Source organism: Lepisma saccharinum, chromosome 14, assembly GCF_977018435.1.
Source record: "Lepisma saccharinum chromosome 14, izLepSacc3.1, whole genome shotgun sequence".
NCBI lineage: Eukaryota > Metazoa > Arthropoda > Insecta > Zygentoma > Lepismatidae > Lepisma > Lepisma saccharinum.
The window spans coordinates 23,026,166-23,045,763 of record NC_139242.1 but is presented as its reverse complement, the minus strand read 5'-3'; the positions used below and the strand labels follow the sequence as shown (position 1 = coordinate 23,045,763).

The 19,598-nt window shown below is 37.5% G+C and overlaps 1 protein-coding gene across 1 annotated transcript in view; it reads right to left on the bottom strand.

Annotated features, from left to right (window-relative positions):
* LOC145998726 (paired box protein Pax-7-like) overlaps positions 1 to 19,598 on the bottom strand; it is a 135,375-nt gene that overhangs the window by 66,507 nt on the left and 49,270 nt on the right. Inside the window, exon 3 of the mRNA XM_083135241.1 lies at positions 10,758 to 10,861. Within this exon, the coding sequence (XP_082991367.1) occupies positions 10,758 to 10,861 (104 nt within the window). The remainder of the gene's footprint in view (positions 1 to 10,757; positions 10,862 to 19,598) is intronic.

The following is a 19,598-nucleotide window of genomic DNA, read 5'->3' as shown; positions in this document are numbered from 1 at the left end:
TTTAAATAATAGTTAAATACTTTAATAAAAGTTAAACTTAAATAATAAGTGTGAGTACTTAGAACACCTTTCATTTGAACATATTGGGGCTCATATTAGCACTTGTAAACGCAAAGCTGCATCGCAATGTTTGTTTCCTGACAAATGCTGGGTGACTTGAGAATTCTGTTCTGCATGAATTGGCTTTGCCACATGGTTGACAAAACAACACTTGCAGTAGTAGTGACCGGTATGTTGTGGAGTCGCGAATAGGATAGTAATTTACTAATTTACCGCACATTTTGCCTATTTTATGCAAAAACTACAAAATATGCATTTACACAAAGAATTTGGAAACTTTATTTTGTCTGAAATGTCTAAAATATGCACATTTTATGTTCATTCCCTAGAAATGAGTGTTTTATGTGTTGAAGGTAAAATTATGTATTTTATGTGAAATAAGACTTCGCAGATTACATTGCAGACGTATTATCGGTACTCCTATGGCCAACTTCCGAAGCAAAAAAAAAAAAAAAAAAAAGCAATTTTTCTACCTAAAGATCCGCTCCCTAGTAATTAATTAGTGGGTTACGTTGTAATGTTTTAAAATGCAGTCTTTAAAGGAGATAACATATAACACACACATCAATTAGAATTTGTCATTTTTATCCCAGGTTATTTTGTTTATCATAATTAATTATAAAGATCCTAAATTATTGGTGTTTTTTTTTTTAAATTTTAGGCCATCATTTTTGCTATTTTAGGTAATACATTTATTTTTATTGGGCATTTTCAGTCATAAATTATCTTGCGCTGGTGATATTATTTATATAAGTATCTATATTTCTCATATTTAATGGCCGACCCTCGTGGCGGAGTGGTTAGCACAGCTACGACCCCAGGGATCCCGGTTTCGAATCCCGGCCTGGAACTTTGTGTCCATTCATCAATTTCATCATGTCATCACTCATCCTCATCGCAAATTAGCCAAAAGTGGCACAAGAAGCGAAGTAAAATAGAACAAGTCAATCAGTCAATCATATTTAATAAAGAAATTCTCTCACGATATCTGCCGTATATGCTTCTGAGCTTTCGAGAGCTGACGTAGCTTCCAACCTCAAGGACTTAAATGCAGAGATACAGTAACAGTCTTTGTGTTTTTGGTGAAGGAGTAGTCTGAAGGTGATTGAGTACCGTTTCTGCTACGTTCGAACTCTCGACCGACTACAGCCAGTCAGGCGGAGTCCAGTTCGAATACCGTGTCCCCTTGGACGGTCATTGCTTCTTTGATGATGCGGTCCCAATCATTGGATGACTTGTTGATCATAGGCGTACGCACACCCCTTGAATAGCAAGGGCAAAGTCCTTGATATGAATTCAGTCTGTATTGTATCTGTATTGACGTGTACAAAACATGCGCATGTTGGCGGTAGGTTTGCAATCCCCGAAAATCCCTTTCCTCTGGATATTTAGTTTAATTATATGAATGTAAGTACAGTCATGGAAAAAAGTTCTTCCCCATAAGGCTTTAATAGGAGCAAGTAATGCAGGAGGGTAGGCAACACATATTGCACCCTTCGATGATCGGGTGATTTTGCCTGTCTTAACACCGAGAAATGTGTTCCACGCGAAGGTCAACATGACAGGAAAGCAAAGAGGGTCACGTGACTATTGGTTACGTGGAGTGTTGTGCTTCTCCACGTCCCCAGTTCTTGATCCACATTGCAGAAAAAGTAGAGCTGCATGCAATATATGAAAATAGGTTGTTTTCAACTACACGCTTAATTATGATTTTCCCAATTGTAAATCTATCAGACGTGTCTCCCGATTTAGTCGGGACAGTCTTTTACTTTGAATTCCTGTTTTTTCATAGGCGTAACTTGACGGGAGCAGAAAGGGCATTTGTAACCCCCCCAAAAAATCAGGTTTCTTAAAGCTGCTAAAACAGGAATTAAATACTATGATTTGACGCGTCCAAAAAAGTATTATATTGAAAGATTGTTCCCAAATACGTAGATAGCAATTTAATACTTTGAAAGTGTCTCAGATTTGTTTATTATGTCACATCTTAGTGTGGGACAGGTCTACTACAAAAGTGGAATTTCGTAACATAAATATGAACCCACTCCTTTTATTTCGTAGCCGATTTCATCTTGAAACTGAAATTAAGAATATTAGTTAACAAGGTAAAAAGGTAAAGTGTTCCCCTGTGCATAGCACCACGCCATGAAGGCGTATAGGGGGTGTGGGGGTAACGCCCCACACTTTCTTGATCCGGTCGTGAGTGGGGGTGATGTGATCAGCATCACGCCCCTGCCGCCTTTACCCCCCAGGGTTTCCCCCAGGTACCCATGTTATTCGACGCTGGGTAGACGCCGGGACCGCTTCCACCGTTAACAAGGTCATTGGTAAACAATAAAAAAATGTGTTAGACCCAATTCTTTAATACCTTATCATAATCTTTATCGCAATTTTAAATTTTGTTGTAAGTCCACTTTATGCAAAAAAAAAAAGGTAAAGTTCTCACCTGTGCTTAGCGCTACGCCATGAAGGCGTATAGGGGGTGTGGGGGTAACGCCCCACACTTTCTTGATTCGTTCGTGAGTGGGGGTGATGTGATCAGCATCACGCCGCCCCATACTTTCTTGATTCGTTCGTGAGTGGGGGGTGATGTGATCAGCATCACGCCCCTGACCGCCTTTACCCCCAGGGTTTCCCCCAGGTATCCATGTCATTCGACGCTGGGTGGGCGCCGGGGCCGCTTCCAACGTTAGAAAAGTTCCCGGGCTTGAACCGGCCGGGGATCGAACCCGGGGCCTATAGCATGGTAGTCAGACGCGTTACCGACTGAGTCACCGGCACAGATAGACTAATCTGAAATGCATACAGTTTAAAGTGGGATCCGAACCACTATGTGCGATCACCTGGTATCGTACCCGAGACCCCTTGATTACAAGGCCTTACCACTACGCGATCAGTGAGGCGCACACAATCTTTGTATTTCGACCTTTTTAAACCTATATGTATCATATAAGAGGTTGTTTAACGTTGCTATGCCTCTATGGATTATATATAGCCAGTATTCGAGCACATAGCGTCAGGTTTCATAGAATATAAGCTTCTCTTGCATGTTTATGGTTTCCTGTCTGCAGTAGAAAAACTGGCAGGTTCCCGTAGCTTTTCTTTCAATAGTCTTCCAATGGTTGCATATCATATCACTCAAATTTGATTCATTCGTTGCGAACACAATCCCCGATGGCGGAGTGGGATCGTGGGCGCCTTGTAATTAAGGGATCCCGGGTTCGATACTCGGTGGAGGAACATAGTGGTTCGGATCCCCCTTTAAACTGTAGGTCCATTCACGATTAGCCTAACAGGACATAAAGTGAACTTAAGACACCAAATCAAGCAACCAACACAATCCCGTTATTGTCCAGATTATCGAATCCAGAGCCTTCGTCGCGAATAACATAAGCAGGAAGACAACATGAAATAACCGAACAGAAACAGAACCTAAAACCTACATCGGATAGATTGGATTAAGTCGACGATACAGCACGGGTTCTGAAATGAAACAGAATACGAAAGTTGAGGGACCTCTATACGCACCCACTTTTCCTCCACTCAATGGGGAAGATATCCTTCTAGCTCAGAAGCCTTTACGTAGGAGTGCCCTGAGGGTACTTCAAGGCCACTACGATAAAGTGTTCTACGTGCAGCGGCGTATACTCTGGGTCATCTAGGTAATCGCAGATGACCCGGCTGTATTTCTTTTTTTTAATATATATATATATATATATATATATATATATATATATATATATATATATATATATATATATATACATTTCCTCGCAATATTCTTCCAAACCAATTTCGATGCATACATTTCCTTGCTTCCAGCGCGCGAATACTTCCAATCGTTTGCCACCGAATGTCCGGGAACCTTTCTCCAGCCGGTGGAATGACTTCAGGGAATCTCACCCTGACGTCATTCCTCCCGCTTTCCTTACAACCCTTGGCGAGGAGGGAGGAGAAAGGAAAGAGGGGGAGGAAACACTGCTTTTCAGGCGCGGTGATTCCGTGCCCAGGGTAAGCTCCTTCTTGTGAGAGTCCACCGGTCGCACTCTCAACCTTGAGAGCCTTGCCGTTCCCTCCGCTCAACTAGGGAAAACATACCCGGTAGAGTGCGAAGAACAGGTAAACTGAATAACATGGGCAAACCAATTCTACGCTAATTTTCACTTTACATTTGCTTCTGTCTTGCTGATTTCTGTTACTTGAACATAAATTTATCAAAAGGGAAAAGCTTAAATATTGAAGATGAAGCAAACTGAATTAAAATTCAAGGCTTAAGCAATTAAAACACCTATTTGCTGACTCCCCCCATCCTTGTATTTACAAAAATAGTGATTGTTTCTCCTCTCTAATCTTCAAAAGCAGCGAGAATACTTATCTCACGGAACTGAATATTTTTTTAAAGGGAAACCCCCCTCCCCGAAATCCTACAAATATCTAATTTAAAAAGTGTATAGTGGTAATTCATTTTACTTCATTAGCAGGATTAAACACTTTGCTTAATACGTTCTAATAATCTGAGATTCATCTTCAGGACTTCTAACCCCACTGTTTCAAATTTATGTGGCGGCTGATAATAAGGGATGATCCCCATCCCGAAATAAAATTCTGACTCTGACCTGCAATGATTCGAACTTTAAAAAACCTGTCAATTCGAGCTCGGAAAGGGATTTTTTTTATTATTCATAGGGAATTTCATTCTGAGCCAGGAACACAACAACAGAAGTTTGGCGCGTGAAACTGAATGCGTGTAGTCGTTGGCTTCGTGCTGTGCTTCGTGTTTATTATTTATTTAGGTGTTAGTGTTTGTCGTGATAGTGCTGTGTTAAAGGGTAATGGATGTGATACAAGATTTGCTGGTGAAACCTTTTGGAACAAGATCTTTTCAGGAGAAGTTGCAAATTGTTAATACAGGTAGGCCAGTGTCATCGCTTGAACTTATTTCTACACACAAAGACAAAATCGGGAATATGTGAGGCATTTTCGCAAGCAAATTATGACAAAACACCATGGTTGACAGGAAGTATAAGTGTTAATAAGCTTTGCATTTTTGTTCGCCGTGCTTACTTTTCGGGGCTGAAAAGAATGTATGGACGCGTGACTGTAATCTTTGCAACACTTGTGCCAAACATGAAAAATCCAAAAGTCACATAACTTCCTTTGTTAAGCTGCAATCTTTCGCCCAGACACGTATTGACGTGCAACTGGACAAACAGCGTGCTTTGGATGTAGTACAGCACAAGTAATCGGGTCCTGGAGTAAGTTGAATTTTGCACTTAAATTAATATTGCGGGTTTTTATTTCACTAGTGCACGTCTTTCATTTTTATATTTCACAGGCTGTTTTTTTATAGCTTTATAATACTGTCTTGTTTTATTATTTGAAATTCTACGCGTATAGTAAACTGCAATAACGAGAATTAATTGATTGTGATCGTAGCAATAAGACAAACATTCCGACACAATATTCCTAAATCCAATATGGAGCGTGACATAAATTGCACGGAAACTTTTGGAGTTTGAGGATCAAAAGGTCGGAGATTACCCACTCGTTAGAACCAGCATACGCCACTGTCTACGTGCAATGACGGGACCAAAACATACGTCAGATAGCTGTGTTCCTCCTTATTTCGTACGCCATTGATAACTGGAACACGTGACCTCGTCTTTGGTAGAGCACAAGCCTTCTTGCTTGCCACCACCCTTTAGTTCAGTGACCTTTGCCCGTAAACAGCAAGAGTGAATGACTCACCAGATACTTGTTGTCTGTGAGGCTACACAAGAATAGATATTTCGTTAGTGGCTGTAAGTATTGTTTCATCTGCAGTTATATCAGTTAACATTTCAATAGTTTCCTAATGGTTACGTTAGTGATAAACATGTAAATTAGTTCTCGAGAGTGAATGTTTTATCTATTTGAACGGGGGATTTTTATACAGCCTGCATGTATTATTTTTTCCTGAAACAAGAAGAAATTCGAAGACGCAAAAAGAGTTGTATAAGAGTAGTTAACAAAAGGAAAAAAGAAGAAGAAAACGAAAATGTAAATGCTGAAATAAATTATGGTAGAGATCGAGTGAATAACATTTTGTCATGGGGCCTCCTCGATGGAGTAGTGATAACGTCGTCGCCTTGTAATCAGTGGATCCCGGGTTTGATACACGATGGATGCACATAGTGGTTAGTATCCCACTTTAAACTGAAGGTCGAGTCCAGATTAGCATATCTGTGCACCAAACCAAAACTAAGAAAGAAATTGTCACAGTGTAAGAAAATTTCATGTTCAACCAGATACGAAACAAAAGGGAATAATATATTGCAGGTTGGAGTTCACATCTGTAGCATCTAACCAGCACAATTATGAATCGCAACATATCGTATGAGATCCATTTTTATTATACATGTATGATAATATAAGAGAAGTAGAGGAAAGAGAAAACCAAGCGAAACACGGACGCCTTCTCCAGAATTTCAAATCTCGTTACATAAGGTTCTGGGTTGGAGTCCCGAACAGGCATGACTTTCTTGTTCTTGCCCTTTTATCTGCTTCATTTCATCATAATTCATCGTTATGGTTTACCTGCAGGGGAAGAATAATGACAATAATTGCCAATACAAAGCCAATGACAAACAGAACAACTCGATTACGGAGGTGCCAAGAAGAAACGAGACTTGACAGTTTCTCCGCCTCTCGGTTTGTCGAATTGAAAATTGCTCTCCCGTTCTCGGTCTCGACTAGTTAAATATAGAAATCGAAAATGTATGTGAATGAATATACATGTATTTTATATATTCCGGTTTTGTAGGAGATTTCGTGAGAGATGAAATAAGTACTCTTCCATCGTATTTATTTTTATAATTTTTATTCCCTGTTCGATGATCGCGACGATAAGGACGAGTGACCATTACACGAAATTGATGACGAAATAGTCAAACACCCCCGACAAGGACGGTACTCAAAACCGGGAACTTTGGCGACGATATCGAATGTCAATCACTTAATGAGCTTGACCACCGAGCCTGCTTAATGTTGTTTCTCTCAGGAAATTCGTAATAACTGTCAATATCCCACATTCACTATCATTTTCTTCATAATTTATCTTATTGTTGTGATTAACCTGAATTCAAAGAATTAGTTGAAAGGCAAAAATGCAAGATTGAATGTCTCTGATGTTACTTCGTGCCGAATAATATGACGTGCTATTATGATATGAATTTATTAATCATATAATATGCCTATTCATTCCATTGATTGATCCCAATTGAGCACACAAAATATGCTATAATGTCCACTCCATGGAGGAGTGGTTAGCACAGCGCGCTACGATGCCATGGGTCCCTGGTTAGAATCTCGACTTGGGCGTGGGTGTCCTTGGTAAGTGTCCCTTCATCAATTTCATCATAGCATCACTCATCTTCATCGTCGCTATTTGCCAAAAGTGAAAGAATAGCAAATCTAAATAACAAACATCCAATCAAATCGAACATCTCTACCGATTTAATTCTATACGGTACCGAATTCCCACTTTATTACTGCATCTTAAGTCATTTTACAGCATCTCAATTGTTTTCCGATTCGAAAACATTTGGAATGTTGTCTTGTGCAGTTGATTGTGCATTGTTTCGTTGTTTGGATTGTTTAATTAACGTCGCATTAATTAGTTTTAGACCAATCGTGACGGGGGAAGCAAGAGCACAAAGAAAGCGAAAGAGACAAGGAAGAGACCACGGCTTTCTTTAAAGATAGCATCCCGTGAATACAACTCAAGTGACTGCAGAATATTATGAATAAAATTTATTTCGCTTTTTCCTTTTATTTCTGTTTCAGTTATTTTACTTCGCTTTTCTTCTACCACTCGCGTTACTCGTGTCGGTGAGGAAGAATTATAAACTCGTGAAATGGACGATGGTACAAAAAAATATATGCCTCTCTCACGGTTCGAAACTGTCAGTACAAAATATTGTCTTATATTTAAAATTTACGGGCAAATATGGTTTGTCAGGTAGCAATTTTCGCTTATCTCTTTCTCAAGGGGTTCCATTGCCTCTCTGATGTCGTAGTAGTAACGTCTTCGCCATGTAATGAAAGGCTTCCGAATTCAATACCAAGTAGAGAGGCTTTGGTTCGAATCCCATTTTAATCTGTAGGTCCAGTGCATGAACTAGACTTAAACAATTAACGTGTGGCATGTGGTCTGTGATGAGAACCATCATTTCAGCGAACCTTCTTGACAATGACTCTAATATCACTTGATAGAATAGTATTTCCTTACGAGTAGCTCTTGTCAAGAAACCAGTTCCTGAAATTTTCTTCTGGAGGCATCGTAGCACCCAGCTGTTTGTTGTGGCTGGGGCACGAGTCATGTGACTCATGCTATCAAAGCTCAATCCTTCCCGAGAAGTCAGAATCACCAGGCAAACTTAAGCGAATATTTTGTTATTTGGGTTGCATAAACAACAGGCTTTAAGACGTTACGAAATTCTACGTCCCGTGGCCCAGGTATTTTTTTCTCAGACTGTACATATTGTACTACTGATGTGGAAATGGAACTCATATTTATTTATTTACTTAAAGTTTCAGATACAGTAATGAATGATAATTTTGTAAATACGTTTGGTTGTTACAAGAGGTTTAAAAATAGCGGGGCAAAATTCCCTTCCATACCCGCCGTGCGCACGCCTATGCTGTTCGATTTTCCCCCCGGTTTGTCGGATTTAGGCTTTACCACAGGAAATAATTTCTTCATTATTAGCCCCCACGATAGCTTTAAGAATTATATTTTAACGTTTTTAAATTTTATATTCACTATTTGTAATAGGTCTATTTTTTCTGTAATGTAAAAATGGTTAAGTGGAAGGGAAGGCTAGTTTCCTTAACCCGACCCTTGCAAATAAGGACGTAAATGAGAAAATGAAAATTAATTAATATTATTATATTCTCACAGGGCAAAGAGAGACCCGTGAATAATTTGACGTTGAGGAATAGGGTGCAGAAAGACACAGGATGAAGAATTCAATGACGTGTATTCATCAAGTCCCTGGGATGTAAAAGACGGTAAGTAAATACAATATTATATTACCTTGTATTCGTTACTTCGTACATTGTTTTCAATTTATTTCTCTGGGCATATACTAACGTTTGAGTTACTATTATGGATGAACGATATCGGAAATTTGATATCGCGATATATCGTCAAAAAATATCGTCACAGACGATACGATACGATATTTTTTCCGTATCGTGATATCGGAGATACATTGTCTCCACGATATATACCGCCAAATATTGTGACGATATATCGCTGATATGATATATATCGCTAAAATATCGTGACGATATATCGTCTAGTTGATATCGCCTGGACGATATTTTTTCAATATCGCAATATATCGTCTGGGCTATATTTTGGCCAACACTAGTTACTATTGTACTTGTGGTGTGTAAGGGATGACCTGAGGAGGCACCCAGTAACTTCACTTACGAGGCTCTGGCGCCTGAACAACGGCCACTGTAATCCTTAGTAGGGCTGTGTGTTGTCACGTGTTTGTCCTTACATGTGCTAAATGCCCCTCTACACCTCAGCTTTTGCTTATGGCATGGAGATTTTCTTTCTTCTGAGACAGTATAGTATAAGTTCTTATTAAGGAATCTACGACTGTATTAGTTTTAAAAATTGATGTCGCAATTTTTAAGACTTTTTTTTTTCTTGTTAGGCCCCTATTTTCCATTTTGTTGTGTGCTGGTTGGTTGTGGGGGGGGACTTAACATTACGCTTATGGGAGTGTTATTTTACTTGTTGGGAATATCAAACTTCCAATGTCGTAGAAAACCACATGAACGGAAAGAGGACAGGTTGAAGATTTTGTTTTTGGTGGGAAAAGTCGAAACATCCACTTGATTAGCAGGACGTTGAAGTTGCTTCTCCATAAGGAATACATAGGATTCTGTAAATATATACTCATTCGTCACATTTTTTTATATAAAAAAAAAACTCCTCCACTTGTAACATGGGGAAAAATTCATACTCTCTTCTACAATGTTTTCTCTTTTCAGTAGCATTGCTCATTCAGACAACATGGAAACAAATGCGCACCTGGTGCGAAACTGTCACTCTTTACGTGCCCATAATTTTAAAACGAATCAACTATTGTACTTACTTTCGGCTATGAACACACATGAGATAAACACCTTCTAGTAATAAATGACGAAATACGAACGTTGCAAGTTTAAACCTGTCCTAGGTCATTGAGGACATTGAGGTCATTGTGCAGTTGGGGATAGAAATTACCCTATCTTCTGGAAAGTATATATACTGTGTCCCGGGAATCTCTGGAGCAAAGGAAAGAAAACAAGTCTCTGCGCAAGTGGTGACTCGAGAGGGCTCGACCAATGAACTTGTGAGAGGGGAAGTGAATGCAGCTACCAGCAGTAGCGCGCACTGCTTTGTTCCGCCAACTCGCTTTCTCCCCTTATCTTCCGTTATGCTCAGCCTTGCTCCACAGATTCCAGGAATAGGGTGTAGGAGGTATTCTTAACCGATCTATTAACATTTTATAATTTATCGGCTTCTATTTTCGAAACGGCGGACTTAGATAAAATGCTTCCCATCTAATTCTGTGAATTTTAGTGGGCGGTTACTGTTACAAAGAAACAAATGACAATCGCCAATTCGCAATGTTAATAAGTCGCCTGGTACTCACCGTTCACTTTCTTTTCGTCTTCCCCATCTCGTCCCCTGAGCAGTCGAGAGATGGCGCTGACCGAGGGGGCGTTGCTCCTATCACAGAGACCATCCTTCATCAATCTTTGGGAGAAAATAGAAGAAAATGTATTATTTTAAGTGCATATCATGTAGCTAATGGTAAAAAAAAAATAATAATTCACAAACTTACATTGAGAGATATTGTACGTGATATACCGTAAAACTTCGTTAATCCGTATCCCGATAAGCCGGACTTCGCTTAATCCTGACAGGCAAAAAAAAGAAGAAGAAAAAAATGCAAGGTTTTAAATGTGGCTAGAAGTCAACAATCGCATTCGTCATATTGCTCCGTAACGGAGAAAACGTACATCCAAAGTCCATGGGAGAAGTTCCCAAAGAACCACTCATGAAATTCTGTTTCCCGTAGACTTTCGGGAAGAAGCCACATTGACACAGGAATACTGCATTGTCGTGTTGCTTTACATTTTACTGTACTGTATAGTGTATTTAAGCCTATTCCCTTTAGATACACCATAATAAACGTGTTTGCTATAAACGGAGTATTAATGCACTTTCTACTGTTCTTTTAGGTTATTTCAGTTAATCAGGACTTTCGTTAGACCGGTCTACTTATCCCCCCCATTAGTCCGAATTAACGAGGTTTTACTGTATTATATTTTTTGTCCATCACTTGAAGCTTTATGATATGAATTTAAGAAATACACTCACCGGCAATAAAAAAGGTACGCCTAGCTCCAGAAACACTTTCTTCCCTGCGTTATGTGTGTTGCCTAACTCTATCGTAGGCTATAGCCCGCACAAGAACGAGATTCTGAAGGAGCAGTTAGGCCATCGACTATAAAAATTCCTTAATAGCCTGATAATAGCAAAATAAAACAGCATGTCAAGTCCTTTTCACATACTATCTTGGTAAATTTAAGTGAATTGTTTTCTTATCAAAATTTAATGAAAATTTTAAATAAAATTTTTAAAAAATGAAAATATGACGAATGCGATTGTTCACTTCTAGCCACATTTAAAACCTTGCGTTCTGCTCTTTTTTGACCCCCTTTTGCCTGTCCGGATTAAGCGAAGTCCGGATTAACGAAGTTTTACTGTAGTATGATGATAAAACTTAATAATAATAATAATGTCGACAGGATCCAAAACAAAGGATAGCCTAGGGACACAAATTTTATAAATCCGCTCCTGTGAATTGTATTAAAATATTGCTTTCCTTCTTCAGACTACGCTTCACCATTAACACACACATTCATACATGTGTGCGAGTGAATGCGCATCATGAATGTGAAAAGGTCAAAATAAAGTTTATGTAATTGTATAATGTCTGTCGGATTGATACCACGGCACTAGCATATTCACGTAATCATTCTTGATGTTCGAACAGAAGAAATTATCGAGATGAACAATTGCGGTACAATACTTGGTTGACATATTCAATGCATGTTTACTGTAAATGCTGAAATAGAAATTAATGACGTTCACCGCCATATAACGGTTGCAATAACTTCCACCGTGAGGCGTTGGTTTCACTCACCGTGCAAGAGCCATTGTGCGTCGGAGTCAGGTGTAATTCGAAGCGATAGTCGCGCTTGGAATATATGCGCCAATGGATCGTCCATCTTATTGGTAGTAGTGCAAACATATTTTATGTAACTGCTGCTGACTTACAATTCCACGGAACTGTGTTCTCACATGAAACATCAGTTGATATTCATTTTGTTTTTCAAACATCGAAATAACATAAATTTTTATTCTATTACAAAGCTCTGTAATTACATAAGCGAAGTAAAATAAAGCAAATCAATCAATCACTTTGCGTAGCAATTTTCATTATCAAATATTATATTGAAGCGAAAATGTTCTGATTAATTTTAAATTTCTTGTGTCTGAAATGGAACATGCCATTGAAAATCAGCACTTACTAAATTCATTTAATGATATTGGGCAGAGGAAACTAGATTTCATCGGATCCAATTGCTGTCAACATATTTAAACCGAATTTTATATTTGTCATAGGCTAGACATAGTCGATCTAAAACTCTCTATGATTACGCCATAATTTATTTATGAATATTAATGCCAAGGGTACATATGCATTAACGTGTAAAGTTTTAAAATTACGAGTAAAATTATTGGGATGGAGGCATCGACTTTTAAAAAAAGAATTACCGGGCCGCAGTATCACGAAGGTTTAGAAGCACTGGTCTAGATATTCGTGAGAGTATCGTAGCACCACAAGCCTACTCCGTTGTCTAGAAGTCATGTCTTGATAATTTGGCGCTGTAGCTATGAAAAAACGTTCTCTCGAACATCAAGTGCAAAATGATTAATACGTTATGCAATATTAATTTCTGGATTCCACAAAAGAAAACACTATTCTAAATATAGAGATGCACTAATAATATTTTAGGAATTAAATTGTGCAAAACACTTATTTTATTCATTCTAGCAAGTCGCGTATCATGCAGAACTCTAAATGCAACAAATCAAGACTGATGTTCTTTTGGTGCAATAATTCACACAGTTAAACATGTATCTTTGAATCGATCTTGTCTGATCTCAGTTGATGCATTTTAGTGAATGACACTGCCTTTGATGAAGGACGTATTAAGGGGGGGGGTCCAGGGGGTTCGGACCCCTGAAAGATTTACTAAGTACAAAAATTAAATAATGAAAATAATGGAATAATAAAGTAACTAAATTACATAAATAATGAAAATATACTTGTTTAATCGATGGGTATTTATATCCTCCAAACTAATTGGAAGGCAATGATTATATTGTGATCATACGACTTTGAATTATAGGAGAAGAATTATGCAAGATTTTTTACTACTTATTACAACGTAATATTCATAAAATATCACCAGGTCAATTCTTTATCTATTTGACATTAATTTCCTTGCCAGTGTTGATTTTTTTGGTTTTTTTTTTACAAATTTTGCCGCCCTTAACTACACGTAAGCTAGATAATGAATACGTGCTGTTATACCATTATTCTTATACCATCCTTTTACCTATTCATGTAATAAAAACATTAATTAATTTGAATATTTTAATTAAACTATTTTAATTAATTTTATATAATTATTATTATTTTAGTTTAAACATTATTATTATTATTATTATTATTATTATTATATTATTATCTTCAGACACTTGGTTCGGAACCCCCTCCCCCGAAACATATTTCTAGATACGTGCCTGCCTTTGATGCATTTATGTTATTTTATGCATCATAAATTGCATCATTACTAGTTTTTGCACTTAAACAACATATTTGTGTCAGTTGACACATTTTGGATTCTCTGTGTTATATGATATAAATAGTATTCACAAAAGTCAAGTCCATTTTAGTGTAGCCTATATTAAATATTAGATGTATTTAGTTTTTGTTTTTTTTGCGCGCGCTTAGTAAATACGTTTACTTTTCTGGGTGATAATGAACTAAGAAATCTTACACGTCCTTTTTTGAAATTTTAACAAATGTACAAAGCAAATTGTGCCATTTCGCAACATGCAACTTCATAATTTTTACGACTGCATTTCTAGGAAGAGCTATCAAAATTCTTTGGCCCCATTCGATCGGATTTCAAGGGCTTTCTCCCTCCGATAGACGAAAATTTGTTGCCACCGGATCCTGTCACCTGATCTCTCGTCCAGGTCGTGACACTGGGCTGTATAAAATAGGCGAATGGCATGGTTGCCCACGTGCTGGGCTCATCCCAACAAAGAGATGAACGCCGGAGATGGGTGTTATCAGATATCTGAAAAGGTCTTCCCGTTTCGTCCCTGGGGCACAAGAAAAACATGGATGCCTAACAGTCTGTAAATCATCTTTGTATTTGAAGGGGCGCGCAGCCGAAAAATCTTAGCCTCAGAGTTGCCAACCCCTCAAGTAAAAAATGTTATATTTTAAGCACCTTTTCGTTTGGTTTGATTTGGTTTATTTTACTTTGCTTTTCTGCCACTTTTGGTTAATCGTGATGATGAGGATGAGTGATATGATAAAGGGACACTGATAAAGAACACGCACGGGGATTCGAACCCGTGACCTCTGAGGTAATGCGCTGTGCTAACCACTCCGCCACGGATATCGGCTTGAGCCTCTTGTCCAACTTAATTTTTATATAATAATAATAATAATAATAATAATAACCGGTGGCGCAACAGCCCTTGAGGTTCTAGGCCAGTCTCACTACCACATGCCTCAGCAGAGGTGGGCGATCACCTAACCAGTTACGGGGTGACGTGTGGTAAGTAGTCGTTGTTGCAGGTTTCCGTGACCGGGTAATTTTTATGTAGGAGCGTTTAAATTAAATGTTGATAACGTCGTCGCGTAGTAGCTAATGAAGTGGTCCGGAGTTCGTTACCCGGTGGAGGCACAGTGATTCTGACTCCAATTTACACTATAGTCATGGCCGTATATGTATAACAGAAATAATGGGTAGCGTTGAACTTGCTAGGTGGTGCGGTTTTTATAATTATAATTTAATTGTAACTGTTTATGTATTAATAAACAATTTTAATTAGGCTAACCATTAAAATTTTCACGCTAAACAATATGGACACAAATATTAGCTTGATATAACCTACCTTAATTATGTTACCATAACAATATTGTTTTTGTATGTAACTATGTCCGAGTTAGGTTTTTATTATTAAAACCTACTTTCTGTTTTGTGTGTGTGGTATTATCATAACTTCCAAAATCTTTTCAACCAAAGTATTTTTTAAACAATTTTGAGATGTTGTCTATTTGATGACGTAATTAGTGCAAAATGTTCACTGAAGTTATGTTTTATCCACTAAATCAAATTAAAATCAACTTTTAGTAGGCATCTGCGATAATATGTCAATGAAACTCAATAATACTAGCAAGTTGCTTCATTTACGCTTGATTAAAACCCAACATGTTTAGAAATTTGAAAGAAACAGCTTGTTCAACGAACGCCAATGACATATATGGACGACAGCAGGACATTTTCCAGGATGAGGCAAGAACAGCGGTCTCACTACAATACCTAACATTCGCTGCTCAATGTGACGGCATGGCATAACATGACACTGTACAAGTTTCAGTTGAGCATAGGTTTTGAATGAGGGATGCGGAAGAAAATCAAGCACACCTTCGCACCCCCTGGCGTCACCCCTGTCGTAAGATTCACACCAAAGTAGATCTAGATACATAACTGCAGCACAAACAATTTTGAACAATTAATTGCAAGTTAATTTGCAAATCCTCTTACCGACTCGGTTCAATAGATAAACTAGATGCAGTATAATCACACTAAGGTTTGCAACACTGTTTCGACCATTTTATAGCACACGAGGCTCGATGAGTTTGAAGAAAAGGCCAAAGGAAAATAGGGATAGAGTGGAAGGTATTCATGTCGTCCAGTCGCAGTGTTTATGACGGCAATCCAAAAGGTGTCGCGAGCTCTTTTGGACATCAGATTGACCCCGCGAGCTCCATCGCACCAGATAAAAGATCGCTACCTGCTCGAGAGGGGGAAGGGGGGCCACGCACGCCACTTTTCCAAAGAAGGTCAGCGATCTCTAATGACTCATAAATTAACCATCCTCTTTTCAGAAGAGGCCCTGCGTCTCCCGATTGAAAAGCCCGGCTCTTTTCTCTCCCTGGCGTAGATGCCTCGAAACTATTCGTGATGGAACGATATAGCCAACTAGCTTTTACTTTAAGCTTGTATCTAGGAGGAACAAGCAAGCAGTGATGAATTCAGGAGGTGATCCGGGCACGTATCTAGAAATATGTTTCGGGGTGGTCCGAACCAATTATCTCAAAATAATAATAATAATATTGTTTAAACTAAAATCATTATAATTATATTAAATTAATTAAAATATTTACATTAATTAATATTACATTTTTATTACATGAATATGTAAAAGGACATTTATAAGAATTGTGATATTACAGCATGTATTCATTATGTGGCTTACGTGTAGTTAAAGAATTGAATATAAAGAAAGGATGTTAGATCAAGTTGACGAGAAGAATAATTCCTGGTGATAATTTATAAACGATACGTAACAAGAAGTAATACATCTTGCATAAATCTTCTTTGAAACTGTAATTCAAAATCGTGTGATCATAATAACACAGTGGCTAAGGCATAGGCTGAGAGTGAAGTGCATAGTTGTGAAGGTAGTGATAGTGAGCAATTTCATATATTTCCATTTATTTATACATGTACATATATATATTTTTCTAAATGTTTCTGTTTATAAGTGTTTATCAATGTAAGACACAATGGGGGTGTATGTTTAAGGCGGGGTGTTTATATAACAATATTGTAGGATACGCACAGCTAATGGGTTTCTATCTTAAATGGTAATAAATATCATATATCATAATATAATCCTTGCCTTCCAATAAGTTTGGAGCAAATAAATAACTCTAGATTAACAACAAGTAGCTATACTATCATTATTTAATTATTTATTGTATTTCATTATTTGGCTTTTTCATTCACTTCAATTTAACGTTAAACGTACTTTTTTGTTTTTTCGTAGTAATATATAAGCACTGATTTAGTCCTCTTTATGATTAAAAGTCAAAATAATTAACGAATTTAAATTATCAGTTTTGATAACTGCTAAATTAAGAAATAGGAGGGATCAGGATTTGCTTAAGATTGTGTGAAGGTGTCACTGAGGGGAGGGGGAAGGAACCAACAGAAAATTTCATTGATGTTACTCTCAGTGTGCTGTAGGAAGCCTAGACGCCTTAGTTTGCTATAAATGTAAATTATTGCATGCTACAATATTATTTTATTGATTCTCATAATTTCATTCTCAAAATGATACCTAATCATACTAAATTTAATTTGATTATATATCAGAAGCAATGGGTAATTTAAAATATTAGCATTGTTTTATTAGTAATATAATTTGATGCCTATGATATCAGACCCGTGAAGTTTGATGCCCCCCGCTCGGAGCCGGCCCGTAGCCAGGATTTTATTTCGGGAGGGACTCATCCCTTATCAGCATCTAAAGGCGAAAAATTGGGAGTGGGTAGAAGCCCTGTAGCCAATTTCTCAGTATATTACAAACTATTATACAAGATGTTTAATTCTGATAAGGAAGTAAAATTAATTTCTACTATATACTATTTATATTAGATATTTGTATGATTTCCGGGGGCCTTCAACTCCTTAGCCCTCCCCCCTAATTACGTGCCTGAAAGTGACTGAATTCAACACTGCAAGTAAGAGTTTCCCCACATGAAGCAATTGAAACGTATTTATAACATTAACACCATTATAAAAACGACAAATACACAGAGAAAAAGATTATCGTAACCAAGTATTTGTTTAAAAATACTCAACAAATGATTATTCAGGACATTTCTTAGTTACAAAAAAAAAGTAAAATTACCAAAATTACTAGACTACCATTTTTTTTTCGCGTCACTAGACAACTTGTTAATTCAAACACATCCTTTTCTTCTGGTTACACAAATTACCAGCTAATTTAGATACTGTATATATCTCAAGCTCCTTTTCCACTTAACACTGTTACCAGTTCCTTCAGCTAACCTTTCAATAGCTAAACAGCTGTTTGCCCATTCTTGTAATTGTCATTAAATAAAGACATTTGCGATCGCACTCAATTGTAGGTGTAAGCGTTTACTCTGCCTCACTTGGAGGCGACTGAAAGTCGGAAAATTGCGTGTGAGGCGTGGTGGACACACACGTTGTTTCTTGCACGCCAGCAATCTCACCGACCAGATGTTACCCACATGCACGCACGCCGCCACCGAACAAGACATAACAATTCTTGACTGAGTAATTGCAATCTAGAAGCCATACTAACCTAAAGGCCGTGAATTATATCATCAACTATACTGCTTTTAATTTTTTCCTCTTAAATTGGGATGCTTAATTTTTTTTAAGAACTCAAATTGCTGCGAAATCTAAGGCTATAAAACAGCGTTTCGCAAGTAAGAGAAATTGTGAATAAACCAATTTATTTCAATGATTATTCACCAAACGGTTTGTTACTACCAGCAAAAAAATATAGAGCTCTACGATGTTATGTGTCCCGAGTTCATGAATTTCATTATATCATCAACTCATCTTCATCGTCGCGATTAAGCAAAAGTGGCAGAAAAAGCGACGCTAAATAAAAAAAATCAAATCAAACCAACACTATGGGGAGACTTGAATCTAGAGAACTCAAAAATTCTTAGCATTTCGGAATATTTTAAAGGAATTTTAATATTACGTTAACCAATGGTTTAACCAAACATTTATTTGCTATACCGGAAAATGTAGCCTATTCGAATTTTACAGTGAAAAGTCAGTATTCAAACCGTGAACGAAAAAATGTGTAAAGAGATGTAATGTAAATTTCTGTTAATTTTTAACATGCGATTAATTTTTGCAAAGCAATGTTATTTATTTATATGATTATTTTAAAATTATTTTAACGTCATCACTCCATACTTGCTAAATATTTCTCCAGTTTATATTTATATAATTCAATTTTAAGATTAACGTTATTGCAGTTATAACCAACCACATTATCTGAGGAATATTTTTTTCAACGGTAGTGGTGAATGCAAGATTTCAGGGGAAATCCTCTTTCATACCCCCATCACATAATCCACCATATCAACCACTGTTTGAATTAGGTGTAAGTAAAATAAACACTGTATTAATGGTCAAGTCTGGACATGTTAACCCTAGACTTGATTTGCTCCTCCGACGTTTCTAAAAACAACATCGATTGTAGACTGATAATTCTTTCATGTAGATTGCATTCGTTTTTGTCCAGCATACAATTT